Genomic DNA, 25,588 nt, shown 5'->3' on the forward strand with positions numbered 1-25,588 from the left:
CGGATTCACACCACATGGAGGGGGCAGCACTTGCCAGAGACGCCACGTGGGCTCGTCGCTGGGAGGGACAGCGCTCGAGACTGACGGCAACCCGAGGGCACTCGCCAGAAGGGCGCCTGGCGGGTAGAGACGGAACAGTGAACTCGGCTCGTGCACAAGTGCTGGAAGGCTCGTTGCATTGCGATACTGCGAGCAATAGTCGAGGGCTCAGGGAAGCCTTCATCCAGCAGTGGAATGACAAAGGGGGCTGGTCGTGAACTTCAAATCAATGTCATGGTCGTCGTGCTGCGAGCAAACGTGCACCGGCAATACACAGGGCCCATTCCGATTAATAATACATATCATTTTTATTGAGATAGCAAAACTTTATAAATCCATTACCAACTAAGCACTACACATACACATCCCTAGAGCCACACACGTCAATATAGTCAGTATATCGGGATACACGAGTACAAAACCGCGTTTTAAATGTTAGTCGTGTGTTTAATAGTGTCCTTTCCAAGAGTACAAGATAAAACAGTATATATTTCACGAGCGTTTTTTGGTCTCCACCGATCCAAGCGGCAGCCAAGATGAGCCTCTCTTTACATTTTATTTATTCAATAGCACGACGGAATCTGATCACTTATCAAAAATTGGTTTCTTACGCCTGGACGCTCATCCACGTGCTACGCAGCTGAAGCATATGTCACAGACATCAACCCTCAGCTGTGAAGATGACACCAGATGGACATATAGCACACTCGCCAATCACAAGTCTACCAATGGAAACTCGACGTTCCTATGGCAGAGATGAGCACTCTTGCCTTGGCACTCGTTTTACCGACTGCAAGAGACTGATGGAATGGATTCGGTCCTGACAAGGGGGTCAAACTCTGGATTAAGCGGTCACGAGCTTAAGGATTCAACAACTGAGTCGTCCTGGCAGTTCCATAACTGGGTTCTGGTCGACAAAATCAGGTTCGGTCATGGCAAGTGACATTTTTTATATTGCGTGAGGCCAGGACTCGCCGAGCAAAAGAACAAGCAATCGGATTGCACCCAGTTGGTCTCGCAGACAAGCAATCGCATTGCACACAGCGAAGTCCTCTAAAAAGCAGCAATTTGATGACACCGAGCTGTAGTCTGGCGAACAAACACGGGAGGACACTGAGCAGGGCATGGACGTTGGGCGACTAGCGCGGAATGGGCTCCTGCGGACATCGACGCTGGTGACCCCTGTGCTCTTGACCACCAATGTTTCGTTTCTTAGAAGTACTCTTCCCTCCCCCACCCCTCTGTTTACCCTGCCTGGCCAGAACACTTACAAGTGCCGCATTGGGGCTCTGACCCAGGACCCATCTGAAGAAGGGTTTCGAGCAGGACGAGGGCAAGTGGGCTCAAAGTGGGTTCATCCTTAATGCCTCTCACACGCACACCCATATTTGTTTTTTACAAAGGTTTAGTTCAAAGGGTCACTTGCTCACACATACAAGAGAAAGAACCTCCGTGTAGCCTGAACATACTGTTAGGACAAGTGCTGTTCGCGAGCAGCATCAATGAAGGCCGGCACGCACCCAGCCGGCTTTGTCTCCCCAGTGGCGATGTTTACACAGCGCAGCAGGCCAAGTCCACCGAGGGGAGACCCAGGACCAGTTAAAATATTCCTCACTGTTGTTGTTGGCCGTGAGCGGGAATCAACCTCGGTCGCCAGGTCTGTAGCGCAGAGCGCCAACAGCTACGTCAACGCTTCCGGCCACTCGACACAACCGTGACAGCAGACAGAACAAGACAATTCAGTGTGAAGCCAAAATTAAAATCAAGTTGCGTTGCTATTTGTGAACCCGCTCAGAGAAAAGCGGCCAAACCGATCCAAGGGCTGCCCGGATCGTGACGATGGTTGAAACGCGCCATGAGTGCATCGCAATGAACACCCATGGAGCAACTCGGAACGTGCCCAGATCCATCGGATCTCGGAAGCTAAGCAGAGTTGAGCCCGGATTAGTACTTCGATGGGCGACCGCCGTGCACATTAGGGTGCTAGGGGTCGCGTGGCACGGCGGGGGGCCACATGCGGAGCGTCGACGCTCCCCACCTCCACCGAGCAGCAGTGCCCAGCGTGGGTAGGTATGGCAAAGTGACCCTACCAGAGGTGCACGCCACGGAGATGCCCGCATCCAGCAATGGATCCACTCAAGGGATCCACTCAAGGTATCCACTAACCTCAGCGGTCGGCAACCAAAATAACAAGAGCATCCAATTTTTTTTCAAATTCGGTAGAAAATGCAATACATTTCAAGAGCTGCAATGCGAATGCAAACACACACACGTCATGAAGCAGTCCGCAAAGAGCCCCTGGAGTGGCTCTGGATCCGCAGGTTGCCGACCCCTGCACGAAAGCGATGCTCTGAAGGGATGAACGTGCACAATCAGAACTTTCCACCATGGACTTGAGGCTCGTCGTCAGCAGATATAATCCGGCATGATGCAGACACTCGTCGCAAGAACAGTTTTTGCAAGAAACATTTTCCGTACCAAGTCTAAATAATGTCTACATCTGTTTAACACGGAAAGCAAATTGTCAAACGCATTATGTTATAAAGTGGGGAGGTACAACAAACACTCTCTCTTTGTGTGATGTAGGTTCTTTACATTTTTAAACAATATTTTGTTGGTAAAGGGGCAGATGAGTACACATAAATATTTGATTTAAACTCTTCCGCGAATTTAAATCGATAAAAGTTAACTCGCAACCTGAAATCATAAGTTTTAACTCCTGATGTTGGGTTAATTCACCCCATCACCCCTCCACCATGTCTACAATTCGTACAATTTTGTCAACAAAAAATTACTTTGATCATCCGACGCAGAGAAATATCACGAGGACGTGTTAAAAATGCATCCATTCAACGATTCTTAGGCCCGCAACACCAGCGTCGAATCACGCGTGTAAGAACCGATTATTTAAGACCGACGCTAATTATATCACGACGTCACCTTCATGCTTATGGTTCAAATGAGACGGAACATGCAACCAGACAGACGAACAAAACATTCACTTTGAATCATCCCTCCAAGCCGTGACGACTCATTGAATTGCTGATTTGAAGTTTTCGTGACTGCAGGAATCAATACTCTCTGGTTCTTTCGGTAAAGTCACCGAAAGAACCAGAGGGTATTGAATTGCTGTTTGTGCTTTTGGGTGGTGCGCCTCTGTAGTACACGTTCCCCTCTATTGTACACGTTCCCCTCGCTCTGTGCACGTTCAGTTTGTACGATTTCTGTACACATGCAGCTAACCTAATCTACCCTATCCAAAATTAGCTTTTTGCGATTTGAATTCACTCAGATGCGGTGATGCGGTCGGACGTGGGACAACATTGTGTGTGTACTGTGTGTGTGTACTTTGTGGGGAGCGGTAGTGCAGCGGTTAGCGCGCCGCGCGATGAACCTGGCGACCCGAGTTTGATTCCCGTGCACGGCCAACACCAGTGATGATTATCTGAACCGGTCCTGGGTCTCCCCTAGGTTGACTCAGCCTCAAATGAGTACAGAGCGCAGTGTGTATACATTGGCAATCGGGAGACAATGGTCGTTCGTGGTTCTGGCCACGCACCCCCTCGTGTGCTGTTCTGGCCTTCATAGGTGCTCACTAACAGCACTTGCCTCAACAGTCTGTTAAGGCTATTAGGGGAGTATTTGTCTTTGTCTGTGGACTGTGTGTGTGGACTGTGTGTGGACTGTGTGGTGTACTGTGTGGACTGTGTGTGGACTGTGTGTGGGCTGTATGTACACTGTGTGTTTGTGTACTGTTGGACTAGGTGTGCACTGTGTGTGTAATGTGTGTGTGTAATGTGTGTGTGTATTGTGTGTGTGTACTGTGTGTGGGTTGTATGTACACTGTGTGTTTGTGTACTGTGTGGACTAGGTGTGCACTGTGTGTGTAATGTGTGTGTAATGTGTGTGTGTAATGTGTGTGTGTATTGTGTGTGTGTACTGTGTGTGGGTTGTATGTACACTGTGTGTTTGTGTACTGTGTGGACTAGGTGTGCACTGTGTGTAATGTGTGTGTACTGCGTGCACTTTATGAGCTACTAGGCAGGCAGCTGTCTCCTCGTGTCTTTTTTTGGAACGCATCTCCTACGACTACTCCCGCTACCGTGTAGAGCGAGCGGACACCTGTGTTAAAGTGTGGAGCTCCATTACAATGGCTAAAGGGCACTTGTCTACACGGCTGCCCGGACCACGTGTTCGCTGTGCATGGGCCACCGACCGTCAACAAACGCAAATAAGGCCAAGCCGCTATAATCTGATACTCTGCTTAACACGGTCAATGCATTTATCACGCAGCCAAGAGAAGCGCACAACTCCGTGGCCCCTCACACACATGGGGGTGGCGGGATGTGGTTTAAAATCCTGTTACCCGACACAGAACGAGTGGCGATACAGCATAAGGGGTGAATGCGTGAATGTTCAAAGGACATTCATTTTCAAGAATTGCCAACATTTCCAGAAAAATAGAAACTCGGCCATTGTCTACAGGCGTTTCAAATTCAATCTTGTTTTTTTTTGCTAGTCAAATAGATTGGGATACTGCACAAGTACTGGCGGTGGCGCAAGGAGGCAGCGGAGGGACTGTCCAGTATTGCACGACAGAACACGTCACTCTGTAGGACAGGCCAACAGTCTACGCGGTGGGAGTACAAAGTGCCAAACCTTTTAATCAGGGGGCACCTGTCTGGGATGCTCGAGAGCCGTCGTCGCCAGTGCCGAAAGCTACAACCCTCATCATCACAACGCTGCTCGTTGATTGCAAAAATACAGGCAGTCCCCGGGTTTCAGAAGTTCCGACATACGGAAATCTGACCTTACGGAAATGCTCCCATAAATCATGTAAAAAAAATATTCAACACGCGGAATTTTTTGTGTAAGTCAGGTAAGCGCAAGTAGTGCAGCGTGGTGAGGTTGAATACCGTGGAGTGAGGCGTAAGACGGGTAGCCTTATGCCTAGCTCTCGCTTCATTGGGATTAAGGTAAATGGAATTTATCTTGATATTGGGGGAAAATTGTTCAGTTTCCGACACGTAAAATTCGGGTTACAGATCGTTTTCGGGAACATAACCCATCTATAACCCGGTGACTGTCTATACTATTCTTACGGTAAAGCTGGAAATGGAAGCACACGCAGAGCGAGGGGAAACGTTTCTTACAATCCCCTCCCCGACTCTATACAGCACAATCTGTGTTGATCAGCTGGTTGTAGGTGGTGGGGTAAAATGTGGGAAAATCCCACCTCTTCCAAAAACGTCTGGCCAGCATGAAGGTGTAGGCCAAAATTACAAGCTTAACATGTAGTCTTTCGTGACCAATATTATACATAAAGGTTTTTTTGGGTTAGATCGCGTAAATAATATTGTCGTCATTATGAGCAAAAAAATTACACTTCTAGAGGGGCCTCTCTCCAGCGCTTGCCCCAGTGGAGGCCCTTCCGTGGCGTGAGGAGGGCAATGCGGCGCTGCGCATTTACCTCACTTTAAAACGCACACGCATAGCGCGAGGAGGCGGTGGATGAGGAGGGGGGAGGAGGAGGCACATTCCGTGGGCGCCGCTCGTCGCACGCGGCAGCGCTGTTTAAACACGCGCTTGGTCAACCAACCGCACGTCCCTCGTGTGGCTTTTTTCTACATAAAGGCCAAGCAGAGGAATCCGGGTTCATGAGATCCACGCGTGGTATTTGTTAAAACCTCCTCGTTGATATTTGATGCGTACAAAACAGCAGGGGGGGAGTGCAACGACGGATCACGCCACGGCATTTCCACTCCTCGACAAACCACGGTGCATCGCATTTGAACATGAAGAGAAGCTAGCTCTGCCAAGGCTTTGACCAAAAAACAAACGACAGCGAACCTCTCAGCCCAGCCTGCTAATGCAAAGCCACACATGTGCCCGCACTCAGCTCAGCATCATTGTCCAAGGGGGAAAAACCCAAACTCTTACTTGGTAACAGTTAAAAGGCTTTCCCCAAACAGCATTACCATATTCTCCAGATTATAAGATGCTCACGAAAAGTAAGACGCGATCCTAAACTTGTGGCCGGTGTCAATGTTACACAAATGTGGTCACACAAACACAGACGACATCGATAACAAAAACAAGAAACTGTTGCGTCTTACAATCCGGAGAGTACAGCCATTCTAACTTGACGTGCACTCCGCATGTGCACTCTCACACACTACTCAGCATTGTTGTCCGCTGCATAAACCAACACCCACTCGCAATGCACACCCACAGCTGTGAAACGCTTCCCCCAATATAGTGCTAAGAAAAGGAAATAAATTACTAATGCCAATTTTACGGTTGGTCTGGTGGTAAGGCGATTGCTAGAGGCGAGATTAAGGCACATTGACAGGGCACTGCATAAAATGCCATCGAGTCCTCGTCCCATTCTAGACCACATCCAAAAGTGAGGCATCATCTGTATAATTATCAAGCCCGCTCACGAAAAACGAAATGCTAACGTTCTATGTGAGTGACACAAGGCACAGCCGGACACAGTTACCGGACGCTTTCAAATCTGCGTGGATGGTGCGTAGACCAAATGCGCCCTCAACACAGAGATGCCTCGATTAAAGGGAAGATGCAACCCAAACATTGCACGGTTCTTACTGCGGAGCTGCATGCATAGGTTATGTGAGTTTGGCAGTCTGAGACCAGAGTTTGAAGTTTGCGAATGAAAACAAAAGAAAAAGTATCCCAAGTGCCACCGTCAGCTGTGTGGCTGCAGTACATGCAAGGCATTGTGGGGGAGCTGGAACTATGGCTACATCATGTGCAGTGTATTGTGGGAGCCGGCATGACAGCTACAGTTCACAGTGCATTGTGGGAGCCAGCCAAGGAATGTTTGACTGGAAACGGCTGTGCTTGGTCCGGGAGACGAGATGGGTTTCGAGTTTAAGTTCTGACGTCCTATTCACCGCAGACGGGCAGTATTTCTCTCTGCCGTAGACAAGCAAATGAGGAAACTGCGCATTTGTGTTGCGTCTCCCTTCAACCTACGTCCATGTAAGTGTGGTGAGGTGACCCGCGTCGGACTCCCTACCTCTCGAAGAATGTGCAAGGCGGTGATATTGAAACACAAGAGGCTTGGCTAGTGTGTGTTAAGTGTGAATGACAGTGTCAGCATCTCCAATCCTGTGCGGAGTCTCACACTCAAGACTCCGCGCACAGACAGTCTACTTTCTGCATTGCTTTCTCAAGGCACCTCCTTTTTCCCTGCGTGTGGATTCCCCACGCATGATTGCGGGCCGACCGCCGCACCCGCTAACAGTGCATCATCACCGACTCGCCCGGGAGTGAGCGCACGCGCCTGTACAGCACTCACTGCTTACAAAACTATATCCCAATACAGCAAATAGGCAGAAGAGATTCAAGCGGCACAATTACAAAAGGGGACCTTGAGGGACAATTCCAAGGAGCCATTCTAGATCAGGAAGACCTCGGGGAGGTCCTCAAGGTCTCTATATTTGGAGTTTGTGTGTCTCTCTCCCCGTGGTCATGTGGATTTTTCTCTGGGTCCTCCAGTTTTTCTCTCTACATTTATAATTAACAGGGGTTTAGAGTATTTGGCTGTTATACATTTCCACGTCATGATAAGCCACTTCGTTGAGCTAACATTTGTTGCCAGGTTACTTCTGAAAAAGAGCTGCGTAGGTCAGTGGGCCTTAACTGGTAAAATAAAAAAAGTTAGTTTAGTTTATAGCCGCATCTATGACAGGATGGGTAAGGAAGAGGCTCTTCTTCTTCTCCATAGAAGACAGAAGCTCTTTAGTTACGACCACTCGGATAGGAAGGGCCCTCGCCGCTCTAAACGTCACCCATTACATATTCGTCCCTCCGAGGGGCGGTCCTCCTCTTATCTGTGCACTGCTGCCAAAGCGTTATAAAGAAAAATATGCATTCAACAAAAAAATGGAAAAATCAAGCTGCGGAGTAAAGGTCAACCGCCCCTTGACTTGCAGTCCAGAGGCTGCTGGTTTGCTTCCACACCTCCTGGCACGACGGTTGCAACCACAGGCAAGAACCGCCAGAGAGGTAACGAGCCGTATTTCCCATTTACCTCCCTCTCACCGGCTCCCTCTCTCTCTACTGCACTCGCGTTCCGCCCCCCGAGGCTCCGCCCCCCCCCCCTCGGTCTCCGGCTCCGCGTCTCAGTTGCTGGCGAGCGAGTGGTGGATGGGCGGCTGGAAGCAGCGCACGTGCTCAATGGGCATGGCCTCGGCGTCGGCCGCCTTCAGGTACTTGCCGAGCGTGGCGAAGATCTCGTTGTTGAGGCTCTGGTACTTGCGGATCCGCTCCACCATCCGCTTCAGCGGCTGCAATGACAGAGTGACCGCACGCGCATTTGGCATCGCACAAATCGGGAGGGGGGGGGGGGGCGGTCGCCACAGATAAACTTCACGTCAAATATAAAAATAATCAAATTATCGGATCGTCAGGATTGTAGGCTCAACTACGGCAGAACGAATTCTTCTGCCGTAGCTGACCACTGTCACAACGCTGTGGGTGATCACGATATAATTTTCTCCGATACCAAGGTCCTTTGAAAACCCACGGGTTTTCATCAGAGATTTATCCACGAGGCAATTCGGATTTACAAACACAGACACAATTTCAACCGAGAAGATGGTTTCAAATTAAGCAACCATTGGAAAGATGTTCTAAATCATACCAAACATTAAACTAATTTCAATGGTACAGTATATTTATCCAAGTAGTGATATACCGAACTTTCATTGCAGCTTATTTCACTTCACACCACATTTGTAAACTCCCCTGCCCCCCCCCCCCCCCCCCCGTGCCGGTCCTCTACGTTACGGTCATTCCCCTTCACACTCTCCTCCCCCTCTCCCCCCCCTCCTTGCCGGTCCTATTGCACTTTACGGTCATTTTATGCTAATTCCTTTGTCAAAGCGTTTTGTGTCCTCCCACACAGCTTAAAAGGACGCGACCTGGGCTGGACTGTCTTCACTCCAACGCTGTCCTCGTGACAGTACGGTCCCCTTCACCTGATGAAGGCCACTTGTGTTGGGGCCGAAAGGTCGTGATTTTTGTTGTTTTATTTTTTTACCTACGTGACTTTACCGAATAGAACCAAAGAGTAATGTGTTTTATTTGTATGATTTTGAGATGATGGCCGATGGTCGGGCATCCCGCCTCCCGACAGAGCGGCAGCCGCCGAAGGGAACGCGCCGGAGAGAGATGGCAAAATCTTAAGGAAGCCTTCATCCAGCAGTTGAATGAGCACGGCTGATGATGAAGATGATTCTCAGAACCAAAATCTGAATATTTCTTTTTTTACTGGAGGAATCCAATGAGCTATAAAGCTCGTTTTCACAGATGTCCAGTAGGGGCACGGGTCAGAACGTTACAACAACAAACAGTACACAAACACGATAGGAGTGCAAAGTGCAATAAAGGTAAACAATTCACCCAAATACGTACAAATAAAACTAAACCATCCCCATCCTACCAGGCAAAGCTCACTGAGGAATTAACTTATTTTTCAGAAGTGACCTGACTATCACAAATGATAGCTCAACAAAGTGGTTCATCATTTGACATTTACAGGACCAAAAGAATCTAAATAATCTCAATGCACGCTTCATTTTTCTATGTGTTCAATTGTTCTAATGTGTCATTGTTTTGATTTAAAGGTTTCATAACTGCAGGGATTCATATTCTTGGTTCTTTCGGTAAAGTCATTGTTTGTGCAGAAAATGTTATCGTTTTAATGAATGTAAATATTAACATTTGCAATGTTTAAGATAAACACAAAGTTCTGTTGCAACAATTTTTACGTGACTATGTGGTTTAATTCTAATAATTAAATCAGAATCAGACTTTATACTGCAGGAACAATCCCATGAGAAATGAAGCTATTTTTCACATATGTCCAGTAGGGGCGGGTGAGACATTTACAACAACACAACAATAAAAAAAAAGGAATGCAAAAATTAAATAAATAAGGATAAAAAAGCATATACGTGTATGTACAAATTGCAAAAGGACAAATACTGTTGATTTAAAGCTTTCGTGACTGCAGGGATTCATATTCGTGGTTCTTTTGGTAAAGTCACGTAGAAGGGAAACAAATAAAACAATAAAATTCTCACGACGTTTCGACTGCAATACAAGCAATCATCATCAGGTGCGAAAACCACAGCACTTTTTTTCAAATTTTCTTGCTGTGGTTTTCACACCTGATGATGATTGCTTGTGTTGCAGTCGAAACGTCGTGAGAATTTAATTGTTTTATATTTTTATTATTTTATTGTTTCCCTTCTACATGACTTTACGTGACTTTACCGAAAGAACCAAGAAGACAAATACTATACTCTTTGGTTCTATTGGGTAAAGTCACGTAGGTAAAAAATAAAATAACAAAAATCTAGAAAAGACATACTCTATTTGTCAACACTAAATGCAAGCTTGGGCAAGGCAACAAAGCAACAACAACAGTTCCATACCACACCAAAACAACATCAACAGTCCCAGACAACACCTTGACAACAACAGTCCCAGACAACACCAAGACAACAACAATAATCCCAAACCACACTAGGACAACAACAACACAGTCCCTCAATTACTTTGCACATTATAATAGAAATATTGCTACACAGGTAAGGATGAAAGCCACAATTTGCAAATGAATTAAGCACAAGTAAAACCACGAACGATGGCAGGGAAAGCGCGTCAGTGACGTCATGGTTTCACACTCGGGTAGTGGCTGAATCCCGGATCGGTAACCTGGGACCCTGAGCAGAGCCGGCTGCGAGCATCCGACCTCGGGCTCACACGGCTTCGCCGACTCACCACGTTTTTGATGACGTCATCCTTGCCGTCGTGCCTCTGCACCTTAAGCAGGTGGTAGCAGAAGTCCAGCATGTCGAACTGCCTCTGCTGGCCCAGCAGCATGATGATGGAACAGCCGGCCCAGTGAAGGCCATCCCCAAAGCACTGCCTGTGAACAACAAAGGTTTACACACAAGATACACAACTGGATACAAAGATCCCCCAGTATAGCCTTAACAGACTGTTGGGGCAAGTGCTGTTAGCAAGCGCCTATGAAGGCCGGCATGGGACACGAGGGGGTGCGTGGCCAGCACCACGCCCAGCAGCCTTTGTCTCCCCAGTGACGATGTTTACACACCGCACCAGGTACTCATTTGAGGCCGAGTCGACCTAGGGGAGGCCCAGGACCGGTTCAAATAATCGTCACTGGTGTTGGCCGGGTTCGTAGCACAGCGCGCTAATCGCTACACTACCGCTCCCCACCACAACAACCAGATACACAACCGGATACACAGCCGGATACACAGAGACACAATCGGATACAAGCAGAGATTCAAGACACAAATCCCTTGTTGTGACTTTTAAAGCTGCCGAATGAAGTGCAAGCATCTATGAAAGCCGGCACGGTGCAATAGAGCATAGAGGGCAGCTTGGCCAGCACCATGCTCGTCCACCTTTGTCTCCCCAAGGGTACACACGTACAAGAAATTTAAAATACAGATACACAAGCACAGGTACAAATACAGATCCCCATATAGACAAGCACTGTCAGTGAGCAACTATTGTGGCTGGCACGGCGCACGAGGGAGTGGTGTGGTCACCAAGTGAGGAGGTTATGTGTTCAACAGCCGAGTCATTGAGTGAGAAGGGGATAGGTTCAACACGCAGATCACCGAGTAAGAAGTGGATAGGTTCAACACCTGAGTCACTGAGTGAGAAGGTGATAGAATCAACACGCAAATCCCCGAGTAAGAAGGTGAAAGGATGAACACGCAGATCACAGATTAAGGTGATAGGTCCAACACGCAGATCAACGAGTGTACAACGGGTTAAGCGTCTGGGATGACGTCATTCAAAACACCGCCGCCACCACCGTGGACGTAAACGGCAAGCGGCAGAACTCACTCAGTGGTGAACTCGTTGGTGCCCACGGGGATGCAGTAGACGAACTGCATGGCGCTCCACAGGCGATGGAGCTGGCAGCAGTCGTCCACGTGCATCACGCCGTTGGTGGGGGGCGGCCCCCGCCACACAGGGTCGTCCAGGTAGGCGCGTACGCGCGACAGGATCACCTCGAACATGGAGAGGCCACAGCAGAGCCGCTCCTTTGTCAGCAGGTCGCCCTCACGTGCAATCGCTATTTGCTGTGGCGAGACGCACGCACAAGGATCACCCGTATAGTTTCTAACAGACCGTCAGAGCGAGTGCTGCTAGCGAGTGCTTTTGAAGGCTGGCACGGCACACGAGGGAGTGGTGGGTGGCCAGCACCACACCCGGCCGAACAGCAACGATTGCACACCCCACCAGGTATTCAGTTGAGGCCGAGTCGATGCGCAGGCAAACATTAAATGACAAAGTCACGTGACTTTACCGAAAGAACCAAGAATATGAATCCCTGCAGTCACGAAAGCTTTAAATAAAAAATTAAATTACAAGGCAATTTGAGGTCATGAAGATTACTGGGCGTGCAGTGTCACTCCACTGTGGCAATGAGCAAGGCTCCACTCCTGCAACCTGTGCAAGTGCCCGCTCTTAAATATATACGGACCAAGCGGTTCAAAAGTTCGATGGAGCTGAGTTGGCATCGCCAGGTTCCTGGATTCGAACACAGGCACGGCGAGAGCCAGGGCCTCCACCGGGCGTTCACGCGTCGCAAGCCGGTCTCACCCTGCCCACCAATGACAAACACCGATGGTGCTAGTTCTTAAGGAGGTCCAAACACAGGGGCAACAGAGACGGGGCAGCCTTCCATCAGTAGACCGGCCGATTCACCAGCCACTGGGGACGACAGCTAGCGCCGCGGAGTCACCTGAGGGGTCCCTAGCCTCTCGATGAGCGGCACGAGGTGCAGGGGCTGGTACTTGCTCTCCAGCCGCTTCATCTTTGCCTCCAGCTTCTCCCCCTCTGTGCACGCAAACCACAAACGATCAATGAGTCTCAGATAAAAACATAAAATCAGGTTTTTTTCTATAAAGTAATCTGACGACGTAAAATTATTACGTAATAATAAAATTATCATCATTTAATACTTGAACATGTGGCACATTACGTAAAAATGTAACGTGTCTTCATTCTAAAAATGCTGCATCACCCGCAACGGCATGATGCCACGGTTGGTGGAGAGCGGGTGTGGCGTTGGGAAGCCGATTTCACATCCTGTGACATTATTTTTTTTGTCAAAATGGAACTGTTTTTAGTTTGTTCTGAAATTCTGCACATCGGCCCAATTTAATAAAAAAAAATTCAGCTTCATTGCCAGATTTTGGAGAGAAAAAAAATAAATCGGCCCAATTTGCCAAATTTGATCAATTTGGAAGCCACACGACAACATCACACCCTACTGGCAGACTCCGGCCCACGTGCTGGCTGCTGCTGCAGGTGCGTTCAGCTTGTGAGCGACAGCTGCCGGCAGGGCCGCCTGCTGCCGGATGCCCGCGAAATGTGCCACACGGGCTTGCGGGGTACAATAATTATAATTGACATTTATAAGGCGCAATGCATCCAAAGATCTCAGTGTGCCATTCATTAATTTAGGAAATATAAATAGTGCAGAGTCCAGAGTCCACTGGTCATACATGGGAAGTGTAGGCCAGGCCACATTGTTTCGGTCTTTAGAGAAAACCAAAATAAGGTGGGTGACCTCGCCTGTGTTACCATAGGTGGCAGGGCGTTACATAGTCTTGGCGCACCTCCGATTAGCACGGTTGGCTATGTACGGTACAATAGAAGTTCCACATACATAATCCGTACATTGCATGGTGGTACTGATGGTGAGCATGAAAGGCGAAGCGGTCGCAGTGGTGCGGCCTCACCTTTTACGTGGACGCGGGGCAGAATGTTCTGGAAGGGCGCGGCGTGCAGGAGGTCACACACCTCCTCTTGTGACTACAGGGGGGGAAAGCCACCGGCACTTTGTTTTAGTAGCGATGTGTGCAGCCCACGTAGGCCTCAGTCGTGCTCGACACACGAGAGGCTGCGTGAGCAGAGTATACTACTTGTGGGCACGTGTGGAGAAGGGGATGGAGAGTCTACTCTTGGTTAACAAAGCGACAGTGATATACGAGCCATCCAAGCGTCCGTCCCCCTTGTCTACTGGGTACTAAACGAACCAGGTGTCCTTATACTTTCAGTTCTTATTCAATTAATCGGCCGCTGAACCCGAGACCCTCTCACTACAATAATGAAGCACTTAACACCATAACTTTCCCGCTTAAAGAACCAGGAATTGAAACTATCATCTTCTCCATCGATGAACCAGGTGTCTGAGAGGTAGAGGCGAGTGTCCCAAGTCTCATTTGCAGCACGGCAGCAGTGGTGACAGCAACGACAGCGGCAGGTATAAGGGACATGTGGACATGAAGGAACAACATCAAACAACGACAAAGAAGGTGGAGTGGAGCGAGCGGTGTGCAGCTCACTAGACTCTGCTCAATGAGGAGGCAGAAGAGGATGGCGTTGCCGACTTCGCGCAGGCTCTGGAAGACGTCGGTCTTGAGCTCGGCGTATTCCACGATATCCTTGAGCTGGTGGTGGAAGAACTCCAGGATTCCTGTGCCACCAAACCAACGGGGTCACAACCAGGAATGTATTTCCCACTCAGTAAATCCCGTAGAGCTAAGAAGCGTTCCACTATTACAGATTAAAAAAAAAAACTTAATAACAGCAATTGTTGTAAAAATACATTCAAGATTAAAATTTCGTGATTTTAAGATAATCGTCACTGTTGTTAGCCGTGAGCGGGAATAAAACTCGGGTGGCCGGGTTCGTAGTGCCGCGCGCTAAGTACTGCACTATGGCTCCCCACGCAACAGCGACACACAAGCGTACACGTGCACACACACGCGTTCCATCATTATTCAGAATCTTTATTTATTCTGCAGGAATCCAGTTAGCTACGAAGCTCTTTTTCACAGATGTCCAGAAGGGGCAGGTCAGTGAGTTCCCACGAGAAGATAGATATGAGTGCAAGACAGAAAAAAGGTAAGTCACTAAAATAAATATCACAAATTCCTGCCAATTTTACAACACCAAACTCTTTGGTTCTTTCGGTAAAGATACGTAGGTATAAAATAAAATAAATCACGATGTTTCGGGTGCAACACAAGCGTCCGTCATCAGGTGGGAAAGCATGGTCCTGCTGCTGAGGCAGACCGTTTTAAAAGTTTTGAAATGGGTGTAGCTCAAGGGTTATACGTAACTTTACCGAAAGAACCAAAGAGCATGGATTCCTGCAGTCACGAAAGCTTCAAATCAAGATTTCACAACACCAATTCAAGATAAAAATTTAGTGATTTTAATTGGGCGATTTTAAGAAAATCGTCACTGTTGTTAGCCGTGAGCGGGAACCAAACATGGGTCGCCGGGTTCGTAGTGCCGCGCGGTAAGCACTGCACTATCGCTCCCCACGCAACAGTGACACACAAGCGTACACATACACACACACGTGTATGGCAACATAAACATGGCACACGTGACGCCGCGTGGCCCCCACGAATTGTATTCGACGGGCCACAGGGAGCCACAGCCGAATATCCCCGGGCACAGGGGACGAGCACCGACCTGGGGAGCCGTACTCGTAGCGCGGGAGGCGACAGATCTTGGGCATCACCTCCATCAGTGTCTTTACGTACTGCAGGATGGTGCCCTGCAGCTGTGGGACAATGGACGCACAATGCAGGAGACAGACGAAGTTAACCACAATCCCCTCCCCGCACAGTCCCTTCACAGTCCTACGCTGCGGACAACAGACTCGGTTTTCGGATAAATCCGTAAAATCACAAAATCTGAATCAGATATGAAATTTTTAGAAGATCTGCATTTTTGTTTTTAATCTATAACAAAGTGTGATGTCACAAGGCACCACTGGCGGAGCCAGTGGGGGGGGGGGTGGGGTGGCATGTGCCCCCCCAATGATCCGATCGAAATCCCTACTTTCGATCAGATCATTGGGGTTTATTAGTAATAAATCGGCATTTTGCGACCCCCACTGCCACTGTGTAGCATATTATTACGTGCTAGGGACTCTATGAGATGATAGGACAATAGTCTGAGTCCATAATTGGCAATAAGTATTGGCAAAGCAGTTATAAGTGACTAATAGAATTGTGCGCAGTTGCGTATACAGTACACGACTTCCCTGAAGGCATTCACCTTCAGCGAGCGCGATGCCGATCACAACGCGGTTCGAATTCGACCCTCGATTGATGGCTGTGCCATCGCCGCACACGCGTCAAATAAAACACAATGGACAAGTCCTTACTTACTAACAACTCCGATCATTTTTCATTGCTGGAGGGGTTGCCCTCTCTACCTGAAAATCCTGGCTCCGCCATTGCAAGGCGCCACGGTGGCGAAATTGCCTGGTATACAGGAGGTCGTGGGTTCGATCCCAATCCTGACGTCTGTATATTTGGAATATGCACGTTCTCCCCGTGGTCGTGTGGATTTTTCTCCAGCCCTCCAGTTTTTCCCTTCACATATAGTAAACATGCTTTTAGAGTATTTGGCTGCTATAAATTTCCACACGATAAGCAATTTCGTTGAGCTATAATTTGTGTTCATATTCTTAGCTCTTTCGGTAAAGTCACGTTGAAGGGAAACAATAAAATAATAAAATATATTATTGTTATATATTATTATTTTATTGTGTTTTATAGATTTTATTATTTTATTGTTTCCCTTCAACGTGACTTTACCGAAAGAGCTAAGAATATGAATTACTGCAGTCACGAAAGCTTTAAATCAAAATCTATAATTTGTGGTCAGGTCGCTTCTGGAAAAGAGCTATATAGCACAGTGGGCCTTACCTGGTAAAATTTAGAACAAATATTTTAGTAGTTTCAGTATGCAAATTTTACCAGAATTGCACTGAAATAGGTTGCAGAATTAAGAGTAGTCTGTTTACTTGTGCAAACAAGACGATTATGATTTTTACCGGAAGCTCAGTGGGCCTTAAAAAATAGTTTGCTCTATCAAATAATGTCACTTCCATGATCAAATGACTCCGTGCTCTTCCAGTCAAGAGTACAATCACGTTATGAAATTTTTTTCTTCAATTATTAAAACTATATTCAAAACATCATTTCTGTTTTTAAAATTGACCGTAGTATCGTTTGAACTTTGCACTATATATGCAAAAAAGATTAAGTGATTGATATTTAAAATCATTAAAGCTATTGAATTTAGTGCGTAACCAATGACAGTTAAATGTAATACATTTAAGGCCAAATATGTACAAGTTAATAAGCTAATGTTGGATTTAATTGTGTGCAATAAAACACATATACACCACACACGATGATGGTATACTGATGAAGGCATGTACAAGTGGAGTTGTTATGTGGTTTTGTCAAATTGATTGTCAATGCATTTTCAGCCCAGCAGAATTGCCAGATATCCGGGCCAGGGCTCCCCACTATAATTGTCATTATTACTTTGCTTGTTTACCCAGGAATGCCTGAGTCTCAATACTTTATCAGAACCATCTGGCCCAGTTTTTGCAGTAGGGGGGCCATGCTGCTGCTGCTGTGTGTGATCCTAAATGAGTGCGCTATGAAACCTGGTGACCCGCGTTCGATCCCCGCTCACGGCCAACACCAGTGACGATTATCTGAACTGGTGCTGTGCCACCTCCCCTAGGTTGACTCAGCCTCAAATGTAAACCTCGCCACTGGGGAGACAAAGGCGGTCGGCGTAGTGCTGGCCACCCACCCCCTCGTGTACTGTGCCGGACTTCATAGATGCTCACTAACAGCACTTGCCCCAATAGTCTGTTAAGACTATACAGTGGATCTTAGTATTTTTTTTATCCCAATTGATAAATTTGCTACAAATTTGTCAGCATTGAGATGTTTGGTCAATACCATTTAAATGAAAGTGTTTTTCTAGCTATGGGAAGATACCAGATAATATGAAAAAGAGCCATACATAAAAGGCACCCGAGTCAGGAATCAAAGTCACGGACTTCTTGCCGTTTGATCCACACCTGTTAGCACTGCCACCCGTAACTACGAGTGCGGACAGCTTGGGTTTCACTGCACTGTGGCTCGCGTGGATTGCACTAGGATAAGGAACCGCTCTCACCAGACTCTTGACCACTTTGAGAAGTTCTTCCATCACCACGGCAATGCCCTGGTATCCCAGCAGTCGGCAGATGGATCGCAGATGAGGGGTGCCCAGGAAGTACCGATAGGAGCCGTACAGGGACGTGTAGGCCGTGTTGAGTGCCTGTGCGACGCGGCGCCGTCGCGCGCACAACGCGAGAGGAGCAACGCAAATTGAGCGCCGCATTCACTACGACGGTGCACAACGCACACACTTCGGTCACTCGGCTGCTGGACAATGGCCTCGCTGTGATGACTGTGCGGGTTGCGAGTGCCATTTGACCGTACTTCGCCACGATGGTCAGCATGGCATTGGTTAAAGCAGGGAGCTTTGACTTGCAAGCGTAGAAGTACAGTTCAGTAATGGATGTTTTCACAAACCACTCTCTACCGGCTGCCAGGTAGCACTCGGCCCCGCGTCCGCCTATGTTTGTGCTCAACAGGGATCGCCCATCCAAGCGCTATCCAAGCTCAACCCTTCTTAGCTTGCGAGGTGTTGACGAGGTTGGGCGCGAAGGTTATGCGAGAGAAAACAAAGCGCTAAATGAGACGCGTATTCCGGTGCAACAAGCAGACACCACTCAGCTACCCTGGATGCCCATGGAATGGCTTCCAAGATTCAAAGTACAATTGTGGACTGTTGATTGTTTCCCAAGCCATACGGAAGAAAAAGACTGCTCACCTACTCGAGTTATTTTCAAATTAAAGGTAGAGCAGAACCTCACAAAGCCAAACCGATGAGGTGGAGGAGACTTTCCGCTATTGGCGGATGTGCGGCGCACTGCAAATACAGTGAGGGGAAAAAAGTATTTGATCTCCTGTTGATTTTGTACGTTTGCCCACTGACAAAGAAATATCAGTCGATAATTTTAATGGTAGGTTTATTTGAACAGTGAGAGACAGAATAACAACAGGAAAATCCAGAAAAACGCATGTCAAAAATGTTATAAATTGAATTGCATTTTCATGAGGGAAATAAGTATTTGACCCCTCTCAATCAGAAAGATTTCTGGCTCCCAGGTGTCTTTTATACAGGTAACGAGCTGAGATTCGGAGCACACTCATAAAGGGAGTGCTCCTTATCTCAGCTTGTTACCTGTATAAAAGGCACCTGTCCACAGAAGCAATCAATCAATCAGATTCCAAACTCTCCACCATGGCCAAGACCAAAGGGTTCTCCAAGGGTGTCAGGGACAAGATTGTAGACCTACACAAGGCTGGAATGGGCTACAAGACCATTGCCAATCAGCTTGGTGAGAAGGTGACAACAGTTGGTGCAATTATTCGCAAATGGAAGAAACACAAAAGAACTGTCAATCTCCCACGGCCTGGGGCTCCATGCAGATCTCACCTCGTGGAGTTGCAATCATCATGAGAACAGTGACGAATCAGCCCAGAACTACATGGGAGGATCTTGTCAATTATCTCAAGGCAGCTGGGGACCATAGTCACCAAGAAAACAATTGGTAACACTACGCCGTGAAGGACTGAAATCCTGCAGCGCCCGCAAGGTCCCCCTGCTCAAGAAAGCACATATACATGCCCGACTGAAGTTTGCCAATGAACATCTGAATGATTCAGAGGACAACTGGGTGAACGTGTTGTGGTCAGATGAGACCAAAATGGAGCTCTTTGACATCAACTCAACTCGCCGTGTTTGGAGGAGGAGGTATGCTGCCTATGACCCCAAGAACACCATCCCCACCGTCAAACATGGAGGTGAAAACATTATGCTTTGGGGGTGTTTTTCTGCTAAGGGGACAAGATAACTTCACCGCATCAAAGGGATGATGGACGGGGCCATGTACCGTCAAATCTTGGGTGAGAACCTCCTTCCCTCAGCCAGGGCATTGAAAATGGGTCGTGGATGGGTATTCCAGCATGACAATGACCCAAAACACACGGCCAAGGCAACAAAGGAGTGGCTCAAGAAGAAGCACATTAAGGTCCTGGAGTGGCCTAGCCAGTCACCAGACCTTAATCCCATAGAGATCTGTGGAGGTAGCTGAAGGTTCGAGCTACCAAACGTCAGCCTCGAAACCTTAATGACTTGGAGAAGATATGCAAAGAGGAGTGGGACAAAATCCCTCCTGCGATGTGTGCAAACCTGGTGGCCAACTACAAGAAACGTCTGACCTCTGTGATTGCCAACAAGGGTTTTTGCCACCAAGTACTAAGTCATGTTTTGCAGAGAGGTCAAATATTTATTTCCCTCATTAAAATGCAAATCAATTTATAACATTTTTGACATGCGTTTTTCTAGATTTTGTTGTTGTTATTCTGTCTCTAACTGTTCAAATAAACCTACCATTAAAATTATAGAATGATCATTTCTTTGTCAGTGGGCAAATGTACAAAATCAGCAGGGGATCAAATACTTTTTTCCCTCACTGTAACTGCCAAAATCACAACATTTACATCAACTTGAACATACAGCACGATTCAACAACATAAAAAAACATACGACACGAATTCCAGCCACTCAATGCACCAACGAATGGCAGCCTCCCCCCCACCATACATCAACACAAGAGTCAACGGGGACTGGCCAGGGCAGGGAACACAGATGGGGGTGCATAGTGCAGCTAAACGCCTGAGACGAGATGTGCCACATAAAAATAATAATTTATAAAGGTGTCATTCACGCACATTGCATCTCAAAATTTCTCTACATCACAAGAGATTTCGAAAGCTAAGAAGGATTTTGATCTGAAACGATGACTGATGATTGCTTCATTATAAACACCCACACTCTGCACCGCTTCTTGAGGTCATTTAAACTATCCCTCTCAGCTGGTGCGTCGCGGCAAAGTCCCAGATGTGCCGCGGTATTTTCTGAATTACAGGAAAGGAAAGAACCTCACTGTTTGCACGCTAGGGCAGAAACGACACCCCGTGCCATTCAGTGGCCGATCCACCACACAACTCCGCCCCTCTCCGCCAGTCGGCCTGGCACAGGACGGCAGAAGACTGCCGAAAACCCCCACCACACACTGCAAAGATCAAGCAAGTTCGAAAGTGAGCCATGCAATGACAAAGGTTGCGAAGCCCTGATTTAATGCCCCAATTTAATCTACATTGTACCATACTTATGTGAGCCAATATGGTAACTTTGATTATTTACGTATGTTCTCTGGTCCACGTGCTCCTTTTCCCGTCTCTAAAGTGTAATTCTGAGATGTCTTACCTTGGTGCCAAACAAGTACTGTGGCTGCGCGTTTGGCGGCTTGTCCCTCTCCAGCTTCTGGGCAAAGGTGTACTGAGTCCTGACAAATCTGGACCAAAAAGTACCAACAAGGATATAAAACTTTATGCTTCATGTAGTGAAACAGACCCTTCAAGGTAAGTTCGTTATTTTACTCTGCCTTTAAAAAGGTATTGGGATAAAAAATAAAATCCACACACAGCAGAACGACTCATAAATGACGGGCATGAATAGTCACAGACAATCGTAGACTTGTCACCACATTGCAGTGTTGCTCCTTGATGCACCTGAACTTCTCTTTACTCCCACAGAGGACAAAGAATAGAATAACCGCTCGTTGCTCTTCTAATACGCAGGTGTGCAATGGTGGTGCCGTCATCGTTCGTGTGATATGTCTGCCACCTAGTGGCAAAATCTGAGAATAAACTTCTTACACAAGTAGCCCCTTATTATGCTAATTTCACCAGAAAACCACTGACATAGGTAAAACAATTATGAAGTCAGTGTATTTGTGTAGACATACGATTATTATTGTTACCGGAAGCCCTACACAAATTAACTGATGTTAATTGGAATCTGGGTGCGTCCATGATTACCTTAATACATTGCAATTAAACTCGATCAACTCACAGCTAGAGATAAAGTTTATCAACCAAAAAAACAAGCCAGGTAAAATACAAAGATGATATATCAAGCACACTTCTATATAATAGAGATATTTGTCTGCATGTGAAGAGTGCCAAATGGGGAATATAGGGCAGGTTGGATTGACGTGGCCTGGTGGCTCAGAAGTCAGAGTGTTGAGCTGACACCGGAGAGACCTGGGTTTGAATCCAGACAGCAGCCCCACTGCTATTGAACCGGGTTCTCAAATGTAGCAAATTAATTGTCTAAGACCGGTTACCAATGGCTGCACAAATGAACTGATTTAAACTTGGTTCTAATCTCATTTTCAATCAATTCCAGCTCTGAGAATCAGAATGTCTGTTTGTGTTACGGGTGCTTCAAAAATATGTTAACACTTCGGAGAATTTGCAACAATACAAGTAATGTCCCTTCGGGCTCTGGAGACCACCTGGAGAAGATTCCAGGCATGTGTTGACAATGATGGCGAACAAGTGGAGACTGACTTTTTTAAGCTATTAACATACATGTGTTATCATGTTAGTGTATTATCAATTATTTGTCCATGAAAAACAATAGTTCCATGTAAGTGTCAACAGTTTTTGGAAGCACCCTGTATTCAGGAGCAGCGGTGGATGCCTGACTTTGGGAGCCAAATGGCTCGAATGGAGAGGCTGCTGGGTGAAGCTGGGCGTAGCAGCCGCTGAGCGGAGAGGCCGATGGGTGAAGCGGTGTTTGCAAAACGGAGTCGGGCGGAGCGGCGATCTCACCGGTGTGTGGAGCCATTGTAGCAGTAGTTGGGCAGGAAGTCGTAGTTGAGCTCCCAGAAAACGTGCAGGGTGATGCGGCCGTACGGAGCCGACACGTTATGGTTGGCCTCACGCAGCATGGCGTCGAAGCCGTCTAGCGTCAGGTGCTTGCTGAGCAGCTTGTGCGTCAGCTGGTTCACGTCCAGCAGCCCCTCCAGCTCCTACAAGCCAATGACAATGACGAGGGTTCCGTGAAACGCAGCATTGATAGCGACGTCCTGGCACTGAGAGCAATGTCCATCACATGACCGCCATTGTATAAAAAATCGGAGCTCGAATTTTAACAAATTAAGCGCGGAACCAAATTGAAGGTCGTTTTTAGCAGTCATTGGTGACTGGGCTAAGAACGTTCACTCGCTACACTTGGGAGCCCAATTTAGTCACTTCAGGCCAAAATCTTCATTTGAACCGAGCATCCAGCACTCTGGACTTTGAGTCTGTTAACTACTCTTAAATATGACAGGCATCGATATTATCAGCATTACTAATTTTCTGAACGGGAGACGGGGAGGTCGTACTCACCACAACCGAGGTAAGGTCCTCGCTGTCAAAGCGGTTGATGGCAAGCTCTAGGGAGCGGTAGACTCCAGCCGAGATGCGCTGCGTGATGAGCCGGTTCAGGTCGATGGAACGGCCGAGCAGCTGCAACCAGGAATACAAAAACACCGCCAAGTAAGGATGGACGGACAAGCAGAGTAACGGCGAGTAAGCATCTGGCACTCGCACCGTGCCTACAGCGCACAGCTATAATGAGGCCGCGGTGAAAAAGTGCGCAATAGTTCGAGTTGCGGAGATGTAATGACGACAAAGGGAATGTGCCCATGAGTACGTCGGTCTTGGATACGAAGAAATGAAATCCCCTCATATGCAAGTACTAGGATGTATGACAGTCTTTTCAATCCACCGCTTGAAGGCTAGCGTCCAACGCCAGTTGAAGTGGTTCGGGCACCTTGTAAGGATGCCCCCCGATAGACTCCCCCTGGAACGCTACCAGACACGTCCCACTGGGCAAAGACCCCGGGGCCAGTCCAGGACACACTGGTGGGACTATATCGCTCGGCTGGCCTCGGAAGGCCTGGGAATTCCCCAGGAAGCGCTAGAGTATGTTGCTAAGGAGGTCTGGACCGCCCTACTCAGCATGCTGGCGCTGCGGCCCTCACCAGGACAAGCGGATTGAGAAACGAACGAATGCTTGAAGGCCTTCTCACGCCGCGTCAGTCAAGGTGGTTGTTTTTAACATACTTCACCATGCTGGTCAGTGCAGCTTGGTGAAGTGGGCTCCTCTAGCCAGTTCAGATATCACTACACCGCTGAAATTAGCCATGAACATGCATTCAATTCCGTTTACAGGGTCCGCAGCACGCTAACCACAGCGCCGGCACTCGATGGAGAGTTGAGCACAGGCAACTGTCTAAATGCGTTACATATGAATCTATTTGCAATCGGCGTCACACGACAGACGCTCCCGCACACGCCCAAGGTAACGGGCGTGGAAACCTCACCTGCACATGCCTTTGCTTGAGCAGAGTCTCGTACCGGTTGGAGGGGGGGTGAGGGATCGACACCCCAAGGTTTTTGAGCTCCGTCTGCAGCCTCTTGTCCAGCAGCAGACTGCACACGGGATAGCGGGCGTAAAGTCATTGCAACGACGGGTGGCGCAGTGGTGACCCCTGCGCCTCGCGGCAGAAATTGTCTGGGTTCGATTCCTGACTCAAGTGCATTACTGTGCAGTGCGAGTGTGCGGGTGTGAGTGAGTGTACAGTGTGTGCGGGGAGCGGTAGTGTAGCGGTTAGTGCTACGCTGCGCTACGAACCCAGCGACTCGAGTTCGATTCCCGCTCCCAGCCACCAATACCAGTGACGATTATCTGAAACAGTCATGGGAATCCCCTAGGTCGACTCAGCCTAAAATTAGTAACTGGTGCAGTTTTATACATGGTCACTAAGGACACAAAGGCGGCCGGGCATGGTGCTGGCCACCCACCCCCTCGTGTGCCGTGCCGCCTTCATAGGTGCTCGCTAACAGCACTTGCCCCAACAGTCTGTTCAGGATATACGGGGGATTCCTATTCTTGGGTCTTTCGGTAAAGTCACGTAGATAGTTTCAAAGAAAATAACAAAAAATAACAGAAAACTACGACGTTTCGATGGCAACCCAAGCGGTCGTCTTGAGGAAAAGGGGGGTTAGCTTCCAAGACAAACTGTTTATAAGGGTTAGAAATGGGCATAGCCCAAATGTCAGCGGCCAATGATAATGTAAGTGGTGGGCAGCCAACCCGACGGTGGTTGGTTTTCCACCAATCAAAGGGCTGCCAGGTAAAAATTAGCATGTTAAAGAGAGATTAGCATGTTAATGGTAGATCGCAGAGCTGCAACCAAGGGGTCGGTGGGCGAAATGACTGTAAAAGCCAAGTGTGAAATGGGCGTAAAGCACAACTAATAACGGAGGGTGGTAGGATGGGAACATCATAGCCAATTATGACTTAAACTGGTTGATAACGTCCTTCCAATGGTTGCTCAATTTGTACCCATCTTCTCGGTTTAAATTGTGTCTGTGTCTATATATATGGATGGCTTCATGAACGATTCTTTTTTGATAGCCAGTGGGCTTGCAAAGTCTTAGAGAAATCTATTTCGAGAGCCCACCGCATTAAAACAATGATCAGCCACGGCCGAGGTATTGGTCCTACCGTGCTTCAGATCTGCCTTATGTTCACGAACACGGTCCGAGACATGTCGCTTAGTTTCCCCAATGTAACTACTGCCGCAGACACAGCTTAGTTTGTAGACGCC

The 25,588-nt window shown here is 47.8% G+C and overlaps 1 protein-coding gene across 1 annotated transcript in view; it reads right to left on the reverse strand.

Annotated features, from left to right (window-relative positions):
• Positions 1–328: 328 nt before the first annotated feature.
• The window catches only part of LOC116955768 (cytoplasmic FMR1-interacting protein 2-like), a 59,426-nt gene continuing 34,166 nt past the window's right edge, over positions 329–25,588 (reverse strand). Inside the window, exons 20-31 of the mRNA XM_032977083.2 lie at positions 24,299–24,407; positions 23,319–23,438; positions 22,758–22,957; positions 21,346–21,433; positions 18,139–18,282; positions 15,616–15,706; positions 14,475–14,605; positions 13,869–13,941; positions 12,866–12,960; positions 11,962–12,200; positions 10,858–11,005; positions 329–8,354 (exon numbers count right to left, since the gene is read on the reverse strand). Of these exons, the coding sequence (XP_032832974.1) occupies positions 8,190–8,354; positions 10,858–11,005; positions 11,962–12,200; positions 12,866–12,960; positions 13,869–13,941; positions 14,475–14,605; positions 15,616–15,706; positions 18,139–18,282; positions 21,346–21,433; positions 22,758–22,957; positions 23,319–23,438; positions 24,299–24,407 (1,603 nt within the window). The 3' untranslated portion in view covers positions 329–8,189. The remainder of the gene's footprint in view (positions 8,355–10,857; positions 11,006–11,961; positions 12,201–12,865; positions 12,961–13,868; positions 13,942–14,474; positions 14,606–15,615; positions 15,707–18,138; positions 18,283–21,345; positions 21,434–22,757; positions 22,958–23,318; positions 23,439–24,298; positions 24,408–25,588) is intronic.

Source organism: Petromyzon marinus, chromosome 61 (genome assembly GCF_048934315.1).
Source record: "Petromyzon marinus isolate PM22_M1 ecotype Great Lakes invasive population chromosome 61, UKy_Petmar_22M1.pri1.0, whole genome shotgun sequence".
NCBI lineage: Eukaryota > Metazoa > Chordata > Hyperoartia > Petromyzontiformes > Petromyzontidae > Petromyzon > Petromyzon marinus.